At 45.5% G+C, this 17629-nt stretch overlaps 1 protein-coding gene across 2 annotated transcripts in view; it reads right to left on the reverse strand.

The window, feature by feature from the left end:
* scube1 (signal peptide, CUB domain, EGF-like 1) overlaps positions 1-17629 on the reverse strand; it is a gene marked incomplete at both ends in the record, with an annotated part of 91575 nt that overhangs the window by 69708 nt on the left and 4238 nt on the right. For both annotated transcript variants that reach the window (XM_079235796.1, XM_079235795.1), the window contains one exon: positions 753-878. In XM_079235796.1, the coding sequence (XP_079091922.1) occupies positions 753-878 (126 nt within the window). The remainder of the gene's footprint in view (positions 1-752; positions 879-17629) is intronic.

Below are 17629 nucleotides of genomic sequence, written 5' to 3' on the forward strand. Positions count from 1 at the left end.
GCGTGTTGCAAAAGGAGGAAGAAAAGCATTACTCTGACTGACGCTAAGTCAATAACGCAGCAGCGGGGCTAAATGGGGCTGGATCTGTCAGTGGTGAAGCACAGCCAGATATCTGTAAGAACTCTTCAACCCCGACCGCCTCCCAACAGCAGAGAAACAAGCAGCAAAACAGCAGAGATCATGGAAAGCCTCCAAAAGGATGACAGAGGGACTCTCTGGAGAAAAGGCAAGCTGAGCCCCAATCACACACACACACACACACACACATACACACACACACGCACACACACACGCACACACACACACACACACGCACCCTTAAACATACTCTCTCAGCTCAGACAGACATATTCAATCATGTACTGATTCAGATGGATGCACACACCTAAAAACACTCAGGGATACACATGTAGATAAACATTGAGACACACAGCAGCCTTCTCCAACACGTGGGAGCTGGGACAGGGGTTCATATTTAGAGAATAAAAACCTTAGATGGATGTAAACTTATACATTCTCTGACGTAAATTTACGGGGAAAAAAAGAAGAAGAAAAATAGCGTTTGTTTTTTGTTTCGCTTCACTTTGAAAGGTGTGATTTTATCTTAATCTCCTCTAAGGTGGAAGAAAAATAAAGTTGTGTAGTACTAAAGGGACTATTTTGTAAATAGTCCCTTTAGTCATTTAGCCCATCCATCATTCGATCGTCCAGTCCATCAGCCCTGTTACACAAAGAGGAGGGATGTGTCTTACCCTGGCAGTTGTGTCCGTCGTGGGCCAGCATGAATCCATCGTAGCAGGTGCACCTGTAGTTTCCAGGTATGTTGATGCATTCATGGACACAGCCCCCGTTGTAGTCGTTCTCACACTCGTCCATGTCTGAAAGAGAGAGGCGGTGGTGTTACTGACACTTGAATGACTCCAGTTGGTTTACGAGTTATTGAGTGTCCTTCCTGTCAATCAGCGGACACATGGAATATGTTTTGTATTTAGAAGGTTGGTCATCTTGAGAAACCAGCAAGTGTCCGCTAGCTTTTCAAACGTAACAGAAAACAACCAACATGGCTGCTGTTACACTTACACATGTTAAGATAGACGCTTGTGGAAGACTCTGGTGATGAGTAAGGAGGGCGGGCCGGAAGCTCGTCCAATCATCACAAACAGTGTTTATTTGTTTATGTTAGAGCATTTGGTTTATTGATTGTCTTGGGATGGAAAGAACATTTAAAAAAAAAAAATCAGAAAAAAGATTACCAACCCTGCCTTTAATGCATTTTTGGTGGAATTTGGAGTTTTGTTTTTAAACAGCGAGGCAAAATGTATGGAAACAAATAACAATAATAACCCCTGAATAAACTCAAAATCAACACTTATTCATAGGGATTTAAACAGGAAATAACTGATTTCATTCTGATTTTTCAAGACATTTAACATTGCAGTTCATTCTGTGGCGCATGCCCTCGTCGGCAGCATGCGTCCAGGTGAGCGATGAGTCGGCAGCATGGGTCCAGGTGAGCGATGAGTCGGCAGCATGCGTCCAGGTGAGCGATGAGTCTGCAGCATGCGTCCAGGTGAGCGATGAGTCGGCAGCATGTGTCCAGGTGAGCGATGAGTCGGCAGCATGCGTCCAGGTGAGCGATGAGTCTGCAGCATGGGTCCAGGTGAGCGATGAGTCGGCAGCATGCGTCCAGGTGAGCGATGAGTCGGCAGCATGCGTCCAGGTGAGCGATGAGTCTGCAGCATGCGTCCAGGTGAGCGATGAGTCGGCAGCATGTGTCCAGGTGAGCGATGAGTCGGCAGCATGCGTCCAGGTGAGCGATGAGTCTGCAGCATGGGTCCAGGTGAGCGATGAGTCGGCAGCATGCGTCCAGGTGAGCGATGAGTCTGCAGCATGCGTCCAGGTGAGCGATGAGTCTGCAGCATGCATCCAGGTGAGCGATGAGTCTGCAGCATGCATCCAGGTGAGCGATGAGTCGGCAGCATGGGTCCAGGTGAGCGATGAGTCGGCAGCATGCATCCAGGTGAGCGATGAGTCTGCAGCATGGGTCCAGGTGAGCGATGAGTCTGCAGCATGTGTCCAGGTGAGCGATGAGTCGGCAGCATGCGTCCAGGTGAGCGATGAGTCGGCAGCATGGGTCCAGGTGAGCGATGAGTCTGCAGCATGCATCCAGGTGAGCGATGAGTCGGCAGCATGCATCCAGGTGAGCGATGAGTCGGCAGCATGGGTCCAGGTGAGCGATGAGTCGGCAGCATGCGTCCAGGTGAGCGATGAGTCGGCAGCATGCATCCAGGTGAGCGATGAGTCGGCAGCATGTGTCTAGGTGAGCGATGAGTCGGCAGCATGCGTCCAGGTGAGCGATGAGTCAGCAGCATGCGTCCAGGTGAGCGATGAGTCAGCAGCATGGGTCCAGGTGAGCGCCCCGTGATGCTTTCAAGACCGCAGGCGTTCCTGATGTCTGCACATCAGTCAGAGCGGAGCAGCAGGTTACTGCAGCCACACCGATGATGATGATGACGATGATGATGATGTTAGGTTTGTTCTAATGCTTTACTTTTAACTTTGGATGCCTGTGAAGTTATCAAGCCGCCTGCATGACCTTACTCGGGAAGGGGGCAGTCTGGTGGGGGAGGGAGAGGAGAGTGTCAGCCGGTGTTTATTCGTCTGGGGATGCACCTCCCCACCTCCGTGCTGAGCCAGCGGAGGGCTTTCACAAGAGCGGCTCACAAGTGGTTGCCATGCCGAGCCACTTAAGCAAACAGTCCACCCCCCTCCCCTCCGTGTGAACGGCAGGAGATCCGGCAGGCGGCGAGGAAGACCATCCCCTCCTCCTCCCCCTCCTCCTCCCTCTGTACTGAGGATGACACAGTGCAGGTATCTGCGCGGGATTCTCGGTTCCCGGCACCGAGATCTGTCCGCAGACCGACTCGTTCTCTCACCGTCTCAAACTCGATGTCAGGTTGTTGAACACAAAGCAACTTGTGGCGCTTCACCCGACCGTCCCTCCACCCTGTTCTTCACCCCGTCCTTCACTCTCTCCCTCCACTCTCTTTACACCATGGCTGCTGTCTGCCAACGTTCCACGTTCCTCATCTGTCTGTCTGCCTGACAGGTGAAATCAATAAAGATATTTTGAAAAGGAAGTCGCTGTTAGTGGCTTCCACCCCTTCCCTTGCGTGTATGTTAACAGAAACACTTAGCATTGTGTTTTAGCAGCCTGAACCCGACCACATGCAAAGTCCTGCACTTTATATTCCTGCCAACAGCCAAACTTCAGTAGGAGACAAACACCTAGCTCAAGTTTCTCCAGGCAGCAGCTACGGTTCCTTTTACATGTGTTTGGAAAAAAACAACTACTACGTAGATAGAATTTCTGGGACACATGGCGGGTGTGACAGCAAGTGTGACACTGGTGCGACTTTGTGTGTTTTGTACACATTTATTTTAGGAAGCGGTGGAAAAACTGTCAGTGACTCCGGTGGCCAGGAGGGAGGAGGCCGGTGGCTCTGAGCGGGAATAGGACACTTGCACACAGCGGCAATGGACGACACACACACACCAACATACAGACGAGGCTCTCAGCCTCCACATCCTGCATGTGGACATAACCCAGACCTGGACGCTGAGCGTATACAAACACTCAGAAAAAAACCTCTAATGCACACACGTGCAAAGTGTGATCACGCACACAGAAAACAACAGAGATCTTCTATCCACGTACACTTCCGCTCGGATGGTTTACTTCGCCATTTGGGCTCGAGAGTGCGAGAGCTTTGAAAAGTCCAAAGGCGGGCAGACATAAACATGAAAAGATCTTCATCTGAGGGGTTTCACTTGGTTAGAAACCATCAGGACAAAAGCCAAATCAATGCCACATTCTGCACATAGACATGTTTACCAGAAGCCAAATACACAGGCCAACACACATCAGTGCAATTTCATTCTGTTTGTCTGATCCCTGAGAAAGGAACCCTGTGTCTGTACTTGAAGGACCACTCCGACGTGAATGAGGTGGAAGGGAACACTCATCCACACGTACCAACAAGTGTCAGAAGAGACGGTTATTAAAAGCTCTTTGCATCCAATTATGTGATATGGTGATATGAAATAGTTAACCAACCATCAAAATGTTCTTAAAGGGGACTTTAAAACTGCTTTATGTGAGTGGTATGTGTGTCCGAACAGCCAGAATTCCTCTTATTGAAAAAAACAATCATGGCAGGAATGAAAGAGCCCGAGCCTCGTGTATACAAACCGCTCACGGCCATCTCTGGCTCATCCCAAAAGGCATTTGCAACCAATTAGGGCGAGCTGGAATGGGCGACTGTTTGGGGAAAGCGGTTGTTTGGACACTTTGCTGTGCTGCCAGCTCGATGTGGCACTTCCTCTGTGTTCTGCTTTTCATCTGGCGGAGATGAAGGGAGAAGGGAAAGACTACGGACTATGAGGGGGGGTTAGGGGAGTTCACCACTGAGGGTGAATGAAAAGCAGCAGGTGATTAATTGGCGCCTGAATTGCTTTAAATGGGCAGACTGAGACTACATTCACACGCTGGCAACAGTTGAAAACACATCCTCTCTCTGTTTTGGCCTTCCTCTTCAACTAAAGTGGTAGTTTTTGTTTACAATAGCGTTTAAACTTCAGTTGTCAGTTGTCAGTGAGTCAGGCTCCAAAAGCATCACATCCTACATTTCCCATAATGCCACCAAGAGAATATATTCATTTGAACTCATAGACAGTTTGTTACACTGTTTCCCAAACGCAAGTTTGTAAACCCAAACCTCAGAAGTGACAAATCTTCTGCAGAATCACAGAATATATCATGACAGCAACTGTTTTTACAGTAGCACTAAACATTACAAGTAAAAGTAGGGAGTGGTTGTAGGGGGTATCATCTAAAAGGAAAAGGTAAATGCTGACAGAGAATTCCCAACTAAAGTTAGCTCTGGCACTTACAACACCAGGTGCTTTAAATAGAGGTAGAACACAATACAGATTACAATTAGTGTCTGTATTCCAATGTCATGTGATCCTTATGTAGCGCATCACACCATATATCTCTCTCTGTCTTCAGGTATGCTACTTGAACGGGTTCATACGAGGCAAAAGCGTTGGCTACACTCCAAGGTGGGGTGAGCCGAAACGTTAAAAGTCCGAGACGTGATTGTGTAAAGAGCCTTTCCATCAAAGACCCCTGATTCTGCGCAGTCTGAGGTTTACTTTTAGTGACCAAGCACAGTTGAAAGCATGTGTAGGTGCGTGTGTGACGGAGGGATTAGAGGGAGAGGCAGGCACAGGGAGGAGGAGGAGGAAGAGGAGGAGGAGGAGGAGGACGGTGCCACTTCCTGCCCCGGAGCTGTCGTTGACATCTGACAGCGGTGCCCCGACAGCTTCAGACCGGACGCTGCTTCCGCTCACAATCGTGCACGTTTTCTAATTGCCGGGGGAAGCGTTCATACCCCCGTCTCATCAAGTGAATTAGGTGCCTTAACTGATGGCCCCACGTCCCGCCAGGGGGAGGCGGGGATGCTGCTTACAGGCCATGCAGGGGTTCTGCAGGTTTCTGTGAGCAGACTTCTAGAATGTCAATGCCATACTTAAACTTAAACTTTATTACGTTCGTCATATTACATATTTCTACATACATACATGACATATGGTCTCTGCATTTAACCCATTCTTAGCAATTCAAGAGCAGTGGGCTGCCGAGAAGCGCCTGGGGAGCAACGTATAACACCACATGTATGACAAATTAATACAAATCAGTGAGGTGTATAAATACAGCTGGAAGAATACAGTTATGTGCACTAACATTTGTTAGTGCACATAACTGTAACATAACACGTGTGTGTGTGTGTGTGTGTGTGTGTGTGTGTGTGTGTGTGTGTGTGTGTGTGTGTGTGTGTGTGTGTGTGCGTGTGTGTGTGTGTGTGTGCGTGTGTGTGTGTGTTTTGTGCACTAACATTCACAAGTCGAACTTAATGCCACATGTTTTTTTTCTGCAGCTATTATGTGTTAGTTTGCACATTTTTCTTGTGTACTTAAAAACATTTCATGACACCAAATTAGTTTCCAGTAAATGGTGTTGCACAGTCAACGTGTTGGTCCTTGGCTCCACTAAATTAAGTTTTCATAAATCCCAGGACTACATGTGATGTGACAGGGGTAGCCCACATGGACAAAGCCACACACATTATCATCTGGCTCTGCAGCTTTGCAGAGCTCTTTGGCCTTTGTTCTCTCATAGTTTTGGTTTTTCAGCACATTTACAGTATGGTTCAGTCTCACCATTCATATCCGTACAGCTGTGTTCAGCAACAACAACAAAAAAGGCTGATGTATCCACTGTGTGCTTCCGACCCAGCCCCGAACGATACACAAGTGTAGCAGCTAACGGTAGCTAGCAAGTGAATGAAGTGGAACATTTAGTAGATAAATAAACTAGACATTTTTCTCAGGAGTTGGAGGACCAAAACAGAGCTAAGATAAGAGTAAATGCTGGACTTCTATTCATCACGTGTCTAGAAACACCAAGTTGCTAACGTTGCTCTGTCTGCTGATGTGCAACTGTTTGTGAACACGATAATACAAATCTTTCATGTTTGTGTCTGCCAGCTGCCTTCAAGTGGCCAAAAAAAACTAAAGAAGCTTTACAGACTACAAGTAATTATTTCCAGCCCGTTAAATTCCTATTTTGTGAAATTAAACCTCTCAACTTCAAAGGCTATTAGTTTCTGTTGGTTGTTGGACCCAGCAGCAAATCGCCGAAAAAGTTAGCAACTAGCAAAGTTAGCAACTAGCAAAGTTAGCAACTCGCAAAGTTAGGAATTAATTAGTGGAGACAGTTTACTAGACATGTAGCAAGCGTAGCTCACATAAACTTGATAGAAACCAAACCAGAGCTAAAAGAATACTAAACATTTGACTTCTATTCAAGGTTGCTCTTGCAACTAGCTAGTGAAATAGTTAAATATCTACCAAGCTTACATACACCTGGTGGAGTCCACAGCAGAGTTAAAAGAGCAGGAAACATTTGACTTACATTCAATGTTGCTCTGTGTCTGCCAAGAATTGTAATTTCAAATGTGAGACCCATTAGCTATTTTATGAGGTGATAATGGGTCTTTTTCACAGCAGACACGTTGACATAGTGCAGGAATAGCACAGGTGTAATTAATGACATTAACGACAACAGCATTCCATAAAGATGTTGATTTCACAGGGCTCTGGTATTGTACCTGCTGGTTTACTAGCACAGCTTGCTGGGAGAATCAGTGGAGAGGGGCCTTCGTTAGTATTAGTTTTACTTAGTGTTTTGTTTTTCCTGTTATGTCAAAATGTATAAAAGACCTACATTTGGTGTTCGGCTGTGTTCAGCTAAACTCTCGGCTAAAAGTTTATTTTGAGTTTCTAGAGTACCCAAGTTGGCAAAACATGTAAAGGCTTTTCAGGATGTTTTAGGAAACACATGACAAACAATATACTAATATAAATATAATAAACACACCATACATTACCTGCCCGGCATCACAGGTCAGAAAGACAAAGTTGGCATATAGCTAGCTAACAAAGACAGCAGAAGACAACCTTCAGGCCCGATGCAGAAGTGCCATAAACCGACCAACTTGGTCAACTCTTCTAGTTACACAAAGAGGTCCAATTCTATAGTCTTTTTACCCGATAGTAAATTACCTTATCTTTAAAATAGAACATAAGGATGGGTATGATTTAGGGCGTGGCTACCTTGTGATTGTTAGGTCGCCACCACGGGGAGGTCCGCTCTTGGTGTGGTCCGTGTTTTCATGGTGCAACTTTATCCCTTTCACCGTGGGTTTTCAGTTCATGAAAGTTAATGTGAAAACCTTTTAGGTATATTTATACATACAGTATATACTTGAGAGATACAAAAGCTAAAAGGAGAGTTTGACTGGCAAAAATGTTTAGGTCTTAACGTGTGTCACATTAGCTCACGTTATTAGGTGATAATGAGTCTTTTTCAAAGCAGACATTTTGTTACAGGTGTAATTAATGACATTAACAAATTCTGTTGTTACTCCAGGGCTTTGGTATTGTGCCTGCTGGTTCACTGGCACAGCTTACTGGGATAATTAATGGAGTGATGCCCTCATTCATACTGTTAGTTGCACGTGTAACATATGTTAGCTTTGCAAAAGACCTAACTTTACATAAGGTGTTTTGCTCTGTGTCTGTGGGTCTACAGTCCTCAAAGTTGGCCAAATTGAAAAACAACAACATGCACTACCTGCCCAGCACCAAATGACAGAAAAGCTAGCTTAATGACTCAGCTACTTTGACCAGGGTTTGGTGGGAGACAAGACAGATCTACAAAGTGAATGAATGTTGGACTAACATTAGTCAGGTGGCCATAAACACGATTCTACATGGATGTGAATGCTGCTGTGTGTTTGCTCGTTGCGTAATGTTAAATATCTCGGCTGTTGTAACAACATAGCATCGAGATAAGCTAGCAGGTCACTGTGTCGCACAGGGTCACCCTGTATGAAGCTTTCTTCGAGCCAGAAACACAACTCCAAATGAAATACAATTTCGCTCCATGTCTGCTGGAAATGATTTGCCATTATTTTTGTAGCCAGGCTACAATAAAACAAGATGTCAGTGTGTTCTAAGATTCCCGAAAAGTACATACAGTATGTGGCTGTGTGTATGTCAAGTCTAACTTCCCACCAATGAATGCAGCTTTAAAAAATAAGCAGTACCTTTTTTGTCTCCATTGGCGATAGACCCAAAGTGCAGCTAGATAAAATGACAAGACTTTAGTAATCATTTCCACTCGCTAGTGTCCCAACCGAGTGTGCATGTATCATAATATATTACGATATATAAAGCTCTGTCTGCACATCCAACAAACAATTAAATCTCGGCCCTGTGAATGTCAGAACTGGAGGGAATTTCTTTTCTCCCTGTGAGTTTTTCCCTGAGTGACACGTCCACCCCACGGTGCCAGACATCATCTGTCAAAGACTGACAAGGAAGTGGAGATGTTGGCGTGAGGTCACTGTATCTATATATAAAGCCTGAGCCTCAATGAATCCGACCTGCTCCACTGAGTCTGAGCATGGGAGAAGCAAATGGGGGAGAGGGAGGGAGGTGCACGGGTGGAATCTGTGTTGGGTGGGTTGCATTCGTGTGTGTGTGTGTCGGCTAGCCAGTGAGGAGAGCAGCCGACTGATGACGGAGGTGCAGACGCCAGGCAGACAATGGCCTAGTAATTGTCTGCCACTATTCCCTCTCGTCCTTCCACCTGCGCCGTCTCCCTCAACATCCATCCCTCCCCATGAGAGGCCCTCTCTCTCTCTCTCTCTGTCTCAGTAAAGCAGGTCAGGTGGCGCAGAGTAAAAGAGGAGCTGCAACTAGAATCCAGCCTCGAGCTGGCAGGCTATCTTTCATCATATGTTACGAGCTTACAATTAAACAGAACGCACAAACGTGGCGGTACGGCCCCCAACATCATAGACTGAAGAAGTGCACCTAGTCGTCTTGACGTCACCCATTGGTTTGTGGACTGATTGTTATGAAGCCTTCGGTCCGGCATCATCGCCATCTTGCATTACGGCCGTTGCCAATGCCATGTTGTTGTTTTTCACAACCGATGAACGTACGTTACCATATTTTAAATGTGGAGGAGTGACGTAGATACACCGCACACATCTCTGGTTGTGGCAGAGACCTGTCAAGCCAAGTAACCCCACCCTGAAGCATCCCCTGCTGTAAGGTCTATTTGACTCTAAATGGGCCTGAATGCTCGCTCAGGATGGTGCGAGGTGCACATGTTGTATGAACCACAGCGTGCTGAATCAATGACAAAGGACTTCGGGACTTCATCCAGAAAAGTCTGGAGAGATGCTCTGAGGACTATGAGACCTCATTGTTGTCCTTGTAGGTTTCTCTAAGGTAGGGGTATTCAATTGAAATTCAAAGATGTCCAGTTATAAACAAAAATGCCTAATGTCTATATGTCTAAATTGGTCTGTCAAATACAATAACAAAAATGATAATTTACATATAATTTCAATAATATCTAAATAAGAATGCTTTTAAGCTTTATCTTAAATAAAATCAGTCTTAGAGCAACAAACTTGACGTCTACATATCAAGTGAAAAAACAAGACATAATCTTCTGAATGAAATAAATAAAACAGAATTTCTTTTGGAAAAAGTGCAGGTTTGAATATTGGCTTTCATCGAGTTAGTGGCATTCTACTGCACATGTGTAGGGAGCAGATTTTTGTGTTAATAATGTTCATAGTGGAGAAAGATGACTTACAGCTGTGAGTCAGCACAAACACGGTCGAGTCGCGTGCTGCTTTGGTCAGAACAGAGACGGTCTGTAGCCAGAAAGTAGCCGGTCAGTTGTTTCATCTCTCTCACGTCTCTCTAGCCAACAGTCTCTGCACTGTAAACAATGGCGACAGCTTCAAAACAGCAGTCCACAAACCAATGGGTGATGTCACGACGACTGCTTATATACAGTCTATGGTCTGAACATATAGTTGCGTTCAGTCTATTGCAGTTGTGATGTCATTTTGCTTGGTATCCATATAAATACAACAAACACAACCGATAATTGGCTTAGAAAGTCAAACTGCACACTGCAAACTTGTGTTTTGGAACAGTATGACAGTGTTCAAAGTGACATTTTCATCTACCTGCTTCATACTTAATTAGCTGCTTTGGCACCGAGATAAAAGCCTTGGACTTCATGGGGAACCAAATACACATGCAAGTGTGTGTTTGTGTGTGTGTGTGTGTGTGTGTGTGTGTGTGTGTGTGTGTGTGTGTGAGAATGGTGCTGGCAGAGGCTTGAGTGTTAAAACACATAATGAGCGGGAGGAGAAGAGGCTTCTATTCAAGGCAGCGCTGATGAAAACCAATCAATTAGCCTGTAAGTGACAAATGCCGAGTAAACACGGGGCTGCTTCTGCAGGCCTCTGACAGCTCTGTGGCAACCGGCCAGATCACTCACCCCTCCGGATCCCTTTCTTCAACAGGCCAATCAATCACACTTTTATTCTAAAAAGTACTTTTAAAACTTTTTTCAGTTTTTTTTTAAGCATTTCCTCACCTGACGTACTTTCAGTACCTCAGAAATCAGCCCTTGTTCACATCCATGTTGAGATGAGGCAAAATAAAGACAATATAAAGTGAATATTGGTTGGACATTTATGAGATTTAAAGACTTGACGATTCATATCAATGTTAGGATGGCTTTTTGCAGCAGGAATGCCGTCACTTATCCCCCAAAGCCCATGGAGTTTTCCGGCCCTGAACTCAGGAAACTGAATTCAGTGATTCATCTTATCATAATCCTTTGAATTTTTTACTCTCAGCCTGGTAAACAAGTGTTCACAACAGCCGGTTGGAGTTTTGCTGGATCTCTCTATAAACAGGGAGACAACTCTGGCCCTGTTCTGCACACACACACACACACACACACACACACACACACACTAACACACAGTAAAGCAGGCCTGACTGATACACGGCTCCTCCCACATACTCTTCGTTTGACAGCACAGGGATAAAAGTTCACATTTTTCCATAACGAGCCGGCAGTATCAGCTTGCAGAAAGGTCTACAGAGAGGGCAGCGTTCATAAACGCCAGATCTGATTTCAGTGGCGAGCGGAATCACATTAATTTGAGAAAACGACTCAACTTAAGGACACGGTCCTCACGGGAGCACCCACGGTCAGTGGAGGAACACGTGTCACCGTTCTGGGTGGCTGGGATGTGATCGCTGGGACGTGACCCCCGCTGAAGTCCTGCTGAACCAACCTCGGCTCCCGGTAGGACAATGTCGCTGCTAATTTGTAGTGGCGAAGTGTAGCAGAGGCCGAGAGCACAGGTCGTCTCCCTTGGTCACCGGGGCTCGAATCCCAGCCGTTACAAAAGCACAAGAGGCAGCCAGAGTTTTGTCAATGCAGTGCCACACAAGTCACATCTCTCTGGAACCTCTAAAGTGCACGTTAATAAACCATGTGATCGTCAACACGAACCATGTTCTCGTTGAGAAGAATCGAAGTAAAAAATGTAAAAAAAATGTAAAAAATGTCTTCAAAATGTACCAAGAAACAAGACCGTAGAGCTTTCTTATCTTGTCAAAAGGTACATCTGTTTTTTTGCCCGACCCAGAAACATTTAGCTTTGGGAAAAGTTGAACATCGTTGCTTTTTTTTGGCAGCTTCGTCAGTGTTCAGCTCTCATTGCTGTGGTGTTTCTGCAGTTTTCTTCTCAGAGATTAAACAAACTGCAAACAAATCTCTATCACTTACTCTGAGCCAAAAGGATTTTCCAGGGAAATATCTGCGAAAACACTGAGGGTTTTAATGAGGGAAATACCAAAGTACCAACTGGAAATACCGCCAATCTCTCCTGTGTTTGGAGGGCCAATCAATTTGTTTAGCATCTGATCCTTGTCCAAATCTGCAAATATCTGCAAACCTTGTGGTATTATGGGTACTGGAGCCGTTGCTATGAACCATCCGGTCATTATACAATGATAGAGCTTTGTCTCGGCACAAAGTCAAACACGCTTCAGTGGGAGTTGGACTCAGTTATCCCTTCTTACAGATCCTGTTTGTGATCTTGGGAGTGTCCAGTTTGGGGACGTCAGAATTGTGTCTCTACTCTTTGCAGATGATGTGGTTCTGTTAGCTTCATCGGACTGAGACCTCCAGTACACAGGGGCAGTTTGCAGTGAAGAAGATGGGATGAGAGTCAGCACCTTTAAGTCTAGGGGAAACGGTGGATTGCTCCTTTCGGGTTTGTATGAGTCACTGCTCCCAAGAAAAAGAGTTCAGCGTGAGATCTGTGTGGCGTCAGCAATGATGTGAGCATTGTACCGGACCACTGGGAGAGCTGAGCCGAAAGGAAAAGCTTTCAATTTACCAGTTAATCTACGTTCTAAACCTCCCTTATGTTCATGAGCTTTGACTAGGAACGGATTATATCACAGATATAAGAGGCCAAAAGGTTTCCTCGATAGGTTGTAGATAGAGTGAGGAACTCAGACATGTGGAGAGAGCTTCACCGCAGCCTTCCCCCCACATTAGTGGCAGAGGATGGATGGATGAACAGATATTCATATTTCGCCTCCCTCGTTATCTTAGGAGCCTCTGGATAGATTTTGAGTAGATGCCCAAGGGTATATTTGTTTCCAATGTGTTTTCCATGCTTTAGGAATATGAATACATCGATACAGGTTCTGCTTGGTAAAAATACTGTTTTTCTCAAAGGATTCGTGTGAGGATAACGGCTTCAGTTTCCCGCTGGAAAGGGCGATCTGACGGCAAAGTAAAGTGGTCAAAATATTCTCAATATAGTGTACAGTTAAACTAACTAATGCTGCTGCCCCCGTTCACAGCAGGGCATTGCTTTGCTCCTGTCTGTTGATCCAAACTGCGTGTTGATCTCCATCCACTGTAATACACTGACTACATAAGTACCTCATACAACCCACTGAGGAAAACATCCAAACTATCCCTTTAAGAAAGCCCCTCACGACGCTATATACTAATTTCTAAATGAGGTATAGGAAAAATGTGACTCGCCAGTCTGGAGGATGATGGATCTCAGTGGTGAAGTGAACATGTGAACGATGATTACGTTTGTGTTATTGATCTTGTAGAAGCACAACTTACACACCTCATTGTTTTCAATCAGCTCCACCTTTTCAGTATTGTCACAATTGACTTTGCACATATTGCTTCTGGTCTTTCTGGGGCAAAGCTACACAGCGAGGCCTGCATGTTACAAAATTCTAGCCTCGCAATAAAAAATATAGCACATCGCATCCAAGGATGAGGAGGATGAAGGGTTCATCTGGAGGTCTCCGAAAAAAATGCAGGTGCTCTGGACAGAAACATCTGATAAGATGACAAATGAGAGATAACCGCATGGACAGATCATACATCAACACAATCCTCATGATTGTGGAGCAAAAAGTCGATGACGTACTCTCTGTTTTTTCTCACCTAATCCAAGGCAAATTTTATTAGACTGCCGAGTGAGTCTTCGCCGATACAGAAGGATGCTGATAAAAGCGGCGGAGACCTGGAGCGAACAGGCGCTCCCAGGTGCTTCCAGGAATAACGGGGCCGCTAATGGCGCGCTGGCCTGCAAAGTGGCCAGTAATGCCTGTTGATGGAAAACACAGCCGGCCAATTACAGCGGCCATATCTAATCATTTGGGTCAGGGGGTCAACTCCCATCCCGCCATCTGTCTTCATTTGACATCCCTGTCGTGAGCTGCTGCTGCATTGCTGGGAGGAGATTGATAGAGCTCAGCGTACATTGAGGTATTGTAAAGCGCGTTTGACACACACACACACACATGCACGCAGAAGCATTCAAATGTTGGAAGTGGAACGGTGATGTAATCAAACGCAGTTGACATTCAACTGGTGATGTCAACAGTGATGTGATAAACAGCAGCTGGCAGGACAGGTCGGCTCAGATAGTGGCAGCTGTATGGAGGAAGATCATATTCCACGTCTGTCTGTCCGGTGCCATAAATCACAAGCTATACGAAAAAGACAACAGAGCTGCTTAATGACACAATCAATGATAGTTGATGTAAATGGTCAGTTCAGCCAAATGACGTCAGATACCAGCGCACACACATGTTAGCTTTTGGGAAGATCAACATGTAAAGTAGTTGTTATGCTGTAAACCCTCTGTAATGGCAGCAAGTTCTCTGAGCTAGCCTCTGTTCCACGAGTGTCACTCGCAATCACTCGTTCAGCATTTCTTTCCAAATAAGCACTTTGTTTCCGGGTTAAACTTTTCCATATTCCAAGACACTATTAGCACTTAATGTTAAAAGTTGAAATTCTTAATTTTGCAGGGACAGTGCACATTAATCAACATTTTTATAAGATATTTTATAATGACTTTATTTTAGTGCCCTGGGTATGATCAGTACAATTCAACAGCAAACACCATAGGACCACATTGTACAGAACAACACAACACAATAGGATGCTAGACAATAAAATACAAAAAGATATTACAAAAGTAGCAGATTTGTCAAGACTGTAACGGCAGTGCCAGAGAGGAAGTGGCATGATTAATCGTGAGAGCATGGTTTGCTTGAAGCTCTCTTTAGTTGTTGTTTAAAGGTAATGAGTGCTTTCTCTTAACTCAATAGGGAGACTGTTTAAGTCGAGGGCGGCTCTGACTGAGAAGACCGTTTGCCCAAACTTGCTTCAACACAGTCCCTCTTGAGTTTGCCCTTGTTCCCAGAGCGGGGAGTGGAAGCCCATTAAGAACCTTAAAGATGAGGCAAGCACCTGCAAATGTTGTATAGAAAATATATAGATTGCGCTTTTGAACTATATGCCAATGGTGATCGCGATTGGCCTTTCGGTCAAGAGTTGTTAGTGTCTGGTGGACTCAATGGGCTTCAGAGTTGTCATGCTGGCTTGTGATCAGCTTGTAAAACAGATGTAATGTGGGAAAAAGATCACCATACCTAAATACAGAGGCAGCCAAACTGTTTTGTCTGCCTCTGTATTTATAGTCCTATATGCCTAAAGTTAGCCAGGTTGAATGTGATGGTATCGGCCACGTGCTTTTTGTTGCACCCTTCCAACTAGGAAGGGGTGTGAATAACATAAATATATCTGGAGAGCAACTTGGTGACATAATATATGAGAATAATGTCTTTGGATGGAAACCCCATCACTTTGTTACACACTGTGTATATAATTGCTTCCCATGCCGCCTAGTGATGGTCTGACTGGAACCCACTCACAGTTCACATCTCGCTGCCCAGCGTTACCTTGGTGTGGTCTGGGTTTGCTTTATCACCGCTAGTTGCTGACATTTCTCCCAAATTCATTTGGGGAGCAGAGGGCTATCGGGGATGATGGGCAAAACTACAAAAATGAGACCCAATTTGTAGTAAATTATACTTCGCCATGGTTCCGAAAAATGTGTCTTGTTATGAGCAGTGGAGCGCACGGTACATGGGAAAAGATTAGAGGATTACTGTGTGTGTGTGTGTGTGTGTGTGTGTGTGTGTGTGGGTGTGTGTGTGTGTGTGTGTGTGTGTGTGTGTGTGTGTGTGTGTGTGTGTGTGTGTGTGTGTGTGTGTGTGTGTCGACATGGAGGGAGAGCATATCTGTGCAGTGCCTCGGAGCTCCAGCTGTGCTGTGCTCCGAGGCAGAAGTGAGTGGAGGTGTGAACGCACAGCCAGGTGCTGCCCCCGTCTCACCCGGACACCCTCGCTCAGTCCACTTCCTCCCCGTTAATTAGGAGAACCTGTGGGGGGTGGGGGAGGGCGTTGTGAAACAGCTGTCCAACCAGTCGTTACATCAGAGGCCTAGTTCTTGGAACCAGATCCAGTCCATAGCTGTGTTTAACTGAAGTTCACTCCTTACTCACATTTGATTCCAACTTTGACTGTTGCTACAAGTGACGTCCCAATAATCCCAATGCAAGATCATATTGTCCAATCCGATACCTATATTCACCTAAATGTGGATTAAATATGGATCTGACACACTGAAACAGCAGCTGTACCGAGCTCCATTTTTTTCATGCACCTCTAGTTTTCACTGGTATAGACAGGAGAGAGGAGGCTCTGAAGGAGAGCAGCACTAATAATAGCAGGATGAAGAGGACAAAACACAGTAGGGTTGAGTAAAGAAAGGATCGGCATTCCATCGGAGTTTAGTCGGTCCGATGCTGATACTTGGGATTGGTTCGGGGCAATTCCAGTATCTTTGCGGAAAAATGAAAGGAACACACATTTGCGTTCAGATGGAGCTGGACAAAAGCTCTGTGCTGAGTGGTCACAACTTCGTCCATCACCTTGGGTCTGATGGTGGTTATGGTCAGGAACAGATCATCGTAGGGTTACACAAATTAAAATGCCTCGTTGAAGGTACTCCAAGGAATGTTTGACCTGTTATGTCGTTCATATAGAGGCATCAGAGTGACATTGAGACTAATTCATAAGGAAACCAGACCACGAGTGAATAGATTAGCTATTTCAAGTCATCCTTAATGCCTGTGATCTGTGCCAGCGGGTCGGTTCCCTGCGAAATTAGACGAAAACCCTTTCCAGCATGCAGGTTCAACAGAAACTCCTGCAGCTCAGACTCCAGCTCGACTACACGGCTGCAACCAGTTTGCTGCCTTCGACCTGCCGTTGGAAGCTTCTGGCAGAGAGGAGAGCCCGGCTCCCGGCAGCAGCAACATCTCCTCCTCCTCCTCCTCCTCCAGGAGCAGAGCTTCTCCCCGCTGCTTTCCCGGTCCTCTCTGGGAGCCGACACCGACACCACGCTGCTGGAGACCCACACCGTATCGAAAGGTGTTCTGGTGCTCGGAAACACTACCGCTTCTGTCCACAGGGACCGCCAACATCCACACGGAATGAAGGTTCCTTTGTAGCAGTTTCAAGTTTTTTCAAGGTTGCTGCCGAATCATGTTGCATCTTAACTTTATATAAGCTATCTTGAAAAGTGTTTTTTTTTCCAATCATGTCACGTAGATTGCAGTTCGAGGTGCACATGTATCTTCATGATTAAATCGCATTTGTTGCTGATTGTGTTTGGATCAGCCATGGTCCACTTTAAGCACTGGAA

Source organism: Taurulus bubalis (assembly GCF_910589615.1).
Source record: "Taurulus bubalis genome assembly, chromosome: 20".
In the NCBI taxonomy this organism is placed as follows: domain Eukaryota; kingdom Metazoa; phylum Chordata; class Actinopteri; order Perciformes; family Cottidae; genus Taurulus; species Taurulus bubalis.